The sequence below is a fragment of the Anser brachyrhynchus genome (assembly GCF_964034855.1).
Source record: "Anser brachyrhynchus genome assembly, chromosome: 17".
NCBI classification, from domain to species: Eukaryota; Metazoa; Chordata; class Aves; order Anseriformes; family Anatidae; genus Anser; species Anser brachyrhynchus.
In genome coordinates, this window is record NC_137710.1 from 8182807 (window position 1) to 8191672 (window position 8866).

At 38.4% G+C, this 8866-nt stretch overlaps 1 protein-coding gene across 1 annotated transcript; it reads left to right on the forward strand.

Annotated features, from left to right (window-relative positions):
• The first annotated feature begins 4 nt into the window (after window positions 1-4).
• Window positions 5-7831, forward strand: TRMT2A (tRNA methyltransferase 2 homolog A). Its single transcript, XM_080559780.1, has 11 exons — window positions 5-872; window positions 1608-1716; window positions 2205-2386; window positions 3285-3399; window positions 3679-3794; window positions 4362-4473; window positions 5329-5451; window positions 6068-6143; window positions 6693-6809; window positions 7033-7129; window positions 7447-7831. The coding sequence occupies exons 1-11, from the start codon at window positions 244-246 to the stop codon at window positions 7748-7750; spliced, it is 1980 nt and encodes a 659-aa protein (XP_080415906.1). The 5' UTR covers window positions 5-243; the 3' UTR covers window positions 7751-7831.
• The last annotated feature ends 1035 nt before the right edge of the window (window positions 7832-8866 follow it).

Here is an 8866-nt window from a genome sequence, read left to right on the forward strand (position 1 = left end):
CGCGTTCCCTGCAGCCCCCGCGCCATGGCGGCTCCCGCCCCGCGCCACGGCCTAAGATGGCGGCCGCCTGCCTGAGGGTGCGCCGCGGTTCGCCTCGCTGTGGTTTATTTCGTTTTTTATGAGCGACGAGGGGCTTGCGAAAGGGAATCAGGACTTAAAAAAAAAACAAACTAAAAGTTAACGGGCTTCTCCTGTAGGAAGCACTGAGCACCGCGGCGCGGCTGGGCTTCAGCAGGCGGCGGGATGGAGGTGGCTGTGCCGGCCGGTAACGGCGCGGCCGGGCCTGAAGAGGAAGGAGGAGGAGGAGGAGGAGATGGTGGTGGTGGTGGTGGTGGTAGTGGTGCTGGTGGCGAAGGAGGAGGAGGCGGCACCGGGGGGGACCCCACACCCGGCCCCGACGTGTACGGGTACACCAAGGGAGAGCTGTTCACCTCCGAGATCTATAAATTGGAAATACAGAACCTGCCGAAATACATTGGCTTCAACGACGTAAAAAAGTTCCTCGCCAAGTACGGGCTTAGCCCCCACAAGATCAAACTCTTTGGGCGGCAGACGTTTGCCTTCGTGACGTTCAAGAGTGAGGAGGAGCGGGACAAGGCCGCGCGGGTGCTGCACGGGGTGCTGTGGAAGGGCCGGGCGCTCAGCGTCAGGTTGGCCAAGCCCAAGGCCGACCCCATGGCGAAGAAGAGGAAGAAGGCCGAGGGGAGCGAGGCAGGGGAGGCGAAGCGGCCGGCCCCGTCGGTGGCTGGCCCCGAGGAGCCTCTCAGTAAGCAGATAGCCGATGTGGTGACTCCGCTGTGGAGCGTGCCCTACGCTGAGCAGCTGGCCAGAAAGAAGCAAGAATGCGAGCAAGTGCTGCAGAAGCTGGCAAAGTAATTAATGCCTGGTTGTAAAGCTGCCCTGGGTCTTTTGAGACGTGGTTATGGTGGGATAGAGCTAAGTTTGAGCAGATTGCTATCTCTAAGATAAAGCCGGTTAGAGGGATGTCAAAAAACAAATCCCAGACAAAGTAAATAAAAGATCATCTGTGATGCTAGGGCTGAAGAAGTGCTCCGGCTGGCAAAGCTTGCTGTTGCTGTTCTTGGTCAGCTTCGAAAGATCACTAAATGAAAGGACATCATTTTGGGAGTCCGTAGTGCCATGGGCCTAAACAGAAAGATGTTTGTGCCCCTGAAGTTAAAAAAAAATGTGCACCTGTCAAATGATTTAAGAGGCAATATGTAGAGAAGGCAAAATACCATTAGGGTTTTCTCCTAGATAATCCACTCATTTTTTAAGTCTGGTCTTTGCAGATCAAAGTATCTTTTCCATCATTTGACCTAATCATGTAGATAAAATTGGAATTCTGTTCGTGCATCAGTACCTTGCCAAATCTAGTACTAACCTTTGTAACTACATGAACTCTTCTTTTGCCAGGTTATGGTTGTTGTAAAATTGGAGGGTTTTTCTCTGTTAAACAAAGCATTTATTTCAGAAGAGATATTCTTCCTCTGGCAATCTGATACTTTCTTATGCCCTAGCTTAAAAAGGAAAAAAAATATTGTGCAACAGTTAACTTTACTTTTTCCAAGTGTGTACTTTTAAATGTTTGTTTTTGATTTGGGCAGGGAAATAGGAAATAACAACAAAGCGTTATTACCTTGGCTGTTCCTGCAGAAGCAGAAGTATAATAAAATGTGTTGCCCGGTAGAGGGAGTGAAAGCATCACCGTTACAGGTAATGTAATCCTAGGTTGAGGATGGAATGGGGTTGATGAGCTCAGTGCTAAATTGATTATTTGGTCTTAAGAGACTGCAGACGAACTGAGTATTTGTCTTTATTGTGTAATGAATGATGAATTTTAGACATCATAGCCTTTCGTGTAAATAGTGTATGGAAATATTTACAGGAAGCAGAGAAACAGTTAACTGGATATTCTACCTATAAAATGAGCATCCTGTCCCCAGAAGTTTGTGTTGTAAGCTAATACAAACATATTTCAAAGAATGCAGTATTTTGCTCTTAGAATAACATGATTTACTTAATACTTTTTCATTATTGTGGTTAGTTCTCATACATCAAAGTTCAGGAATATTCTCCATATGAACTGAAATGTCTTGTGGCCTTTTGCAAGTACGTTTAACCATGTGAAGGTTTTAGGACAAACTTGGCATGTAGAAGTAGGTGCTGTATAAATATCTTACATAAATTTATTTTAAATCTAGACCGAATATCGCAACAAATGTGAGTTCTTGATTGGGATTGGTGTAAATCAGGAAGACAAAACTGTGGGTTGTCGTCTTGGCAAATATAAGGGTGGTACGTGTGCTGTAGTGGAGCCATTTGATACTATTCACATTCCTGCTATTGCCAAAAAAGTAGTAAAAGCATTTCAAGACTACATAAGGTGAGCATAAGTAAATTGAATTTTCTGTAAATGTTTTGATGTCTTAAATACTCAAATATATTCATAAAATTAAATATGAAAAGTTTAGCGTTTGTTCTGAGCTTTATGACCTAAGGATATACCAGTCTCATTCTTTAGCAGTTCTTTGACATTTACGTCTTGTGCCTTGATCATTGGGTGTATGTCCCTTGCTCTTGCTCAGCTGTTTTGAGACAGAGGGGCAGATACCAGCATAACACAGCTTTATTGCTAGCGATGAGATACGTAAGTCTACAAGTGAAAGTGCCTGTTATTTAAGAGCTTTTTCCAATAACTGTAAAGAAAATTTTATTCTGAAAAATTCTTGTTAAAAGAGGAATTTGAACAACAAAAGTCAATTGCGTGCTTTGCTGATTTAGAGAAGAATCAGCCTACAAGTCAGTAAAACAAAAGTGGTTACTTTGCGAGCAGTCACATTTTTTACAAAAGGAGCAGTTGCTTTAAAAAGCAGTTAAATTCTGAAAAATGGAAACTCAGAATAATCATGAATATGGAAAGTTTCAACTTAGTGTGGAACACAGAAGCTGATAAAGGCATTTATAAAAAGTTGTGTCGTTCCCTGAGTGTGGTGAGAGGCTGCCTATATCCTATCTGTAATTTTGGATGAGTTAAAATGGATAAGAGGTAAGAGGATTGTGAAAGCTAGGGAGAGATTATTTTGCGATTGGAGATCTATTAATCTCTTTTTTTTCTTAATTAAGATTTGGAAGTCATTCTTCTCTTGACAAATCAATGTAGTCTCTGTTTGTACTTAACATTTTTCATCACTTTGCATGGTGAGCTGCTTTTGTTTCAATCAACTTGAATGTCATGCAAAAAATAGTTCTTTGTTAAGTAACTGAGCTTCTGAAAATTGCAGGTCAACTCCTTACTCAGTTTACAGCCCAGAAACCTATGAAGGTCACTGGAAACAGCTCACAGTCCGTACCAGCAGGAATGGCCACATTATGGCAATTGTTTATTTTAATCCTCAGGTATTTAAGATGATATATAATGTGCAGCCCAGACGCACAGTTTTAAATTACATAAAGCTGATTTTATAAATAGTGAATGTGAAAGAGAAATAGAATAATGACTTAGCGTGGTTTACTCTGCATTACTGCTTTTTCATTTAGAATAATCTGATAAATGCAAATGAACAATTAATGTATGCCTTCTTTAAGCATATAGAAGTATATAGCAGGCATACACTAAATCATATCTTCTAAGTCACTAAGATTATTATTCTCTCTCTTTTCAAATGAAACCTTTAGAAATTAAGTAAAGAAGAGCTAGCTGACTTAAAAGTCTCTCTGGCAAAATACTTCACAGAAGGGACGGGAAGGGACAGTGGCATTACTTCTCTGTACTTTGTAGAGGAAGGCCAAAGGTAAGGAACTTGGTTTTGCTATGGGGAATTTTGGTGGTAGTGGGATTTTTGTTGTTTGCTAATTCCTAGAAGTAGAAGCAGCACTATTACTTTGCTGAACAGTTATTTACCTTTTCCACAAGACTCTTGAATCTTCCAGTTTTCCTGTAGCGGTCGCTGAGTAAAGGCAGCTACAGTTTTCATGGGTTGAACCTGCTACTAGTTGGTGGCCGTCAAGCTGTGGAAGTGTTTGCTGTATTAGATGGCTACTTACTGTTATCAACAAGTAAATTTTGTCTTTTTTTTCCCTATTTTATGTAATTTGTCATCTCCTCATCGTCTTCCACAGAACACAAAGTCCACATTATCTTCATCTAGAGACAATGTAGGTCAAACTGTTTGTGTCAGTGGAACGAGATTTATAAGAAAAAACTCCAAGGTGGTCTCTAAAAGAATGTGATAAATGTTGCAATGTTATAAATTACTGTGTAGTAATACAGTTTTTAAGATGACTACAGCTTTGGTAAAAATTGTAACAAACATAACTGTTTGCTTTTGTTTGTTTGTTTGTTTTTCCCCTTCTACCAGGAAATCTCCCAATCTAGAAGACTTGCCTTTGGAGCATGTGGCTGGTGATAAGTACATATATGAAGAAATTCTTGGCCTAAAATTTAGAATTTCTCCTCATGCATTTTTTCAAGTAAGGATGATACTAAGTTTCTAATTTACCTGGATTTGCATTGTCGTCTCTAAGATTGGCTGTTGCAGTGTAGTGAGATACTACATATTTAAGAGATTCAACCTTTTATGTTTCCAAAATGTGATTCTTCCCTTTGAACGCTTTTAAGCTTCAACAAGAAAGTAGTCTCTGCTATGTAAATGGAAAGTAACTACTGAAATAAGAAGGAAATATGTTACCACCTGGGATCATAAATACATTGAAGATAAGCTGTATTTTCTATTATTTGCCTTAGATTTTAGGCTACTATTATGCATTTATTTATTTATTTTCATCTGGTGGACTTTACTTGCCCTTTAAGTTAGAGAATGCAAAATAGAGGCACTGGTTTGGTGAACTTGCTGTATACCCTTCCTTAACAAGAAGGCACAATTACAGCATTTATATTAAAGCAGGTTTACAGACGAGGTTAAAATAAAGCTTGCTGACTGTCTTGTCATGGTTATATTCTCCTGGGTTTGAATCTTTACTCATTCCATTCCTGTTCAAGGACCAGAAGTATTTTTAAAATCCTCTTTGTTTTGTAGCATTTTGCTTAATGATTTTTTTTGTTATCTCCTCTAGTTTTCAAACTTACTTTTTAGGTACTGTAGAAAATGTCTTGGTTTCAGTGGAATATAGATACCAAAACATTCCTTCTCAGAAAGGAATGAGACTTTTAGGATGCAATGGTGACGTCGTAGATCAGTTATATACGATAACTTATGTGTGAAGTTGGTTATTAGAAAGAAAAAAATAATTTGCTTTTACAAGACTTATTAAAAAAACATTTACTATTTATGAAGAGGTAGACCTACTTGACATATAATTTCACAGGTAAATACACAGGCTGCAGAAGTTTTGTATACTGCCATTAGGGAGTGGGCACAACTGAGCCAAGAGAGCACAGTACTTGACATTTGCTGTGGTACAGGAACTATCGGGATTTCTTTAGCCAAGGTGAGTAACATCTCTTCCTGGATATAACCTACAATTAACAGTCAGGTGTGAATCTTTTGTTGTGCTTATAATGAAAGAAAATACCTGATGTACTTGAAATGAAATGCATAATATCTTAAGTTTTAAAATAAATTTCTAATTAAATTGCCTGCGGCTGTTTTAACAAATCATTACAAAAGCTCACTCTTATGTTAAATACCCTAAATTATCTTCAGATTCAGTCAAAAGAGCATGGAAAATGTACTGGAAAAGATTTGTCTACTTAACTAGTTAGAGCTTTCTCACAAATCTTTAGATATGAATAACCAATATTTATTATACTTGCATATTTCATGAAGTGGAGTAAAAAGCATAAAGGAAGTTTGGCCCTCCAAAAAAACAAAAACCTACCATAACAGGAGTCTAATGGGATAGATGATGTTCATCTGAGAATTTCAGTCAAAAAGCCCCTGTTATTTGTACAGGTCTCTTCATGGACTCTTTTCTAGCTGCAAGCTAGAAAACTAACCACCTGTAAGTCAAAGTTCACATGCAGTAGTTAATTGCTGATGCTATGAATAACCGTTGTATTTACATCTCTGTACCATAGGCTGATCTTTTTCCCTTGATTCTGTAGAAAGTAAAGAAAGTGATTGGAATTGAACTCTGCCAAGAAGCTGTGCAGGATGCCAAAGCGAATGCCCAGATAAATGGTTAGTTAAGCTAAAATTCTAATATCTTTGTTTTCCAAGCATAGTTATTTCCAAGCATTCTTTGTTTTCCAAGCATAGTAGTTACATAGTTAATTCTTCTTCACCTTATCCAAGGAGCTTGAAATTACATGTTGTGGATAGTAATCTTGTCCATTTTAACTATTTCTCCTGAAAACAAGCATGCTAATCTCTGCAGTCATTTTTCTTGTTGACTAACAGCCAACATTACCTTTTTTTTTCTTATAAACTAGAACATTTCAATGTAAATGTGAAACGAAGCTCCATCTAGCCTCATAAACAAAACTCTTTAACAGCATCTATTTTTCATGGGCTTTTGCTTTATTCTAGGTAACAGAGCATGCTTAAGTTATTGCTGTTTAAATAATTTGAAGTACCAGTCAGTGGTTGTTTATGTTACAATGGGATCAGGGTAGACTAAATAACCCATAGTTTCTAAGATATAAGACTTTAATATCCAACTTGAGTGTAATGAACGATGTTTTGGCTTGGTAAGTACTCTGATTAATACCTTGTTTCTTTGTTTAATAGAACTGAATAACATCGAATTTCATTGTGGGAAGGCTGAAGATATTGTTCCTTCCTTAATTAACATATTAGCTCCCCAGAACCTAATTACCATTGTAGATCCGCCACGAGCAGGACTCCGTAAGTTTACTTTCTCTGTTTTAAGTCCATTCTCCTAGCTGATGTTTAGTAGTGTGCCTAAGAAAACAGGAGCAGAACAAATAAAGTGGGAGGCTTCAACTATAACTTGAAGCAGCTGAGTATTCCACTAGTTTTGTTCATGCTGGAGTACAACCTGGAATAGTTCTGGAAGTCTGTTGATGCACACAACTCGCTATCAGCTCTCTTGCTTTTGACCATCTAGATTCCAAGGTAATCCTTGCAATTAGAAGAGCTGAACAGCTGAAGAAGCTTATCTATGTATCCTGTAATCCCAGAGCTGCAATGAATAACTTTATAGAGTGAGTAATTCTTGTATAAATAAGTAAATATGGTAAGAAAAATTGCTTTTTTGGGGTGGAGGGCTGAGGCTGGCTTTTAAATCATATTTACTGAGGTTTTTTCACCGTAGAACAGCTGACAGCTGCTACAAAGCAAGCTTGGAGCTGTGTTACCTAATAATGTGTAATAATGGAAATAGTAGGGGTGCTGACTAACCGTATTATGGAATGAGGCTAGGGAAAGAAAAACCTTTCTTAGAAGAGTAGTAGTATACTCTTCTAAGTGATGAACAGTACACTAAAGTACTAATACAGTTCTGTTCCCCTTTCCCATCAAGTCTGTGCCGTGCCCCTTCCAACCGAGTCAAAGGAGCCTCTTTCCGTCCTGTTAAAGCGATGGCTGTGGATCTCTTCCCTCAGACCAGGCACTGTGAGTTACTGATATTCTTTGAAAGGGTTGAATATGCAAACGGAAGCTCTGCAGAAGCAAAGCCTGATGATACTCAAGTCACAACAGCAGGATGTGATTCAGAGTGCTTGGACAGTACCAACCCATCTAAGGTTGATGCAAGCCAGACAACTTCTATGGATACATGTACGGATACAACATCCAAAGAGAGGGAATCAACTCAAGTCCTGTGAGATACTTTCCAGAAACTGCTTTTGCTTGTTAACTGCTTCAATAACATTGTTGCTGTAACACCTAGGTAATAAATCTCTACAACAGAGTGACGGCAAGGTTTCTAAGTTATTTCATCATAATACTAATTTGAATTAAATTGGATTACATACCATTAAGCTAAACCCTGCTTTTCTCCTCCTGCCCTCAGAGGGAAACCAAGGTGAGTGAATTAATATATATAGTGGCCTCGCTCTTCATACAGTTGTGATATAGCCTTAAACATTATCCCACAACTATATTGCTGAAGAATGAGAAAGTAGCTTGAATGCAACTTCCTCAGTTTTTGAGGTTATAACCGAAGTACTTTTGAACACAGTGCTTTCAACACCATCCCTGCACTAGATTCAAAGATCTTATCTAAGCTATCTTCTCAACTGTTTTACTCAAAGCACTGTGCAATAAGAGAAAAATTGAATTGCATTTTGTGCAAAATCTTAACACAATAAACATATATTGCAGGCACCTGGGTCATAAGCAAAAGTCCTGTTAGTGAACCCTAAGAACTACAAAGCTTAGCACCTTAAATCACACTTTGCTTGTATTTATGGGTTGTGAGGATAAGCCTGTTTGAGATTCCTACCCTTGCATGAGTTTGCTGTCCAGTCAAGATTCATACATCTGTACAGATGCTCAAAGCCTAATATTAATTTAAGGGATCCTGATCCACACTATAGGATAGACTATACTGACTGTTAGAAGGAATAACCATTTTAAAATCAAAGTTATTGAAAGTACTTTTAATGTACATTTAATATGGACTGAACAAAAAAACTTTTAGTACAGCACGCCCAGACTTGCTAATGCTCCTTTCTTTCCAGTTAGGCACATGACAGCAGGTACCAAAAATAGCAGCATTAGACTGTGACATCACTTAAGTAAAAATATGAATTCCAATTCAAGAAAAAATTTTAACACAACTTCACCTAAAGTGATGTCTAACCTTGTATGCATTCAATTCCTTTCCAAAAAAAAGTAATTCAACAACTACTTCCATAACCACTAAGCCCAGACTGATCTAATTTGTATTTCAATATATCTACAGGAAGCAAAGGATCAAAGTTTCTTTTTCTAAATGT

Coding starts and splice junctions, on each gene's coding strand:
- TRMT2A (XM_080559780.1), top strand. CDS start 244: ATGGAGGTGGCTGTGCCGGCCGGTAACGGCGCGGCCGGGCCTGAAGAG. Junction 5,452..6,067: donor TCGGGATTTCTTTAGCCAAG/GTGAGTAACATC, acceptor TTGATTCTGTAG/AAAGTAAAGAAAGTGATTGG. Junction 7,130..7,446: donor GCAATGAATAACTTTATAGA/GTGAGTAATTCT, acceptor TTTCCCATCAAG/TCTGTGCCGTGCCCCTTCCA.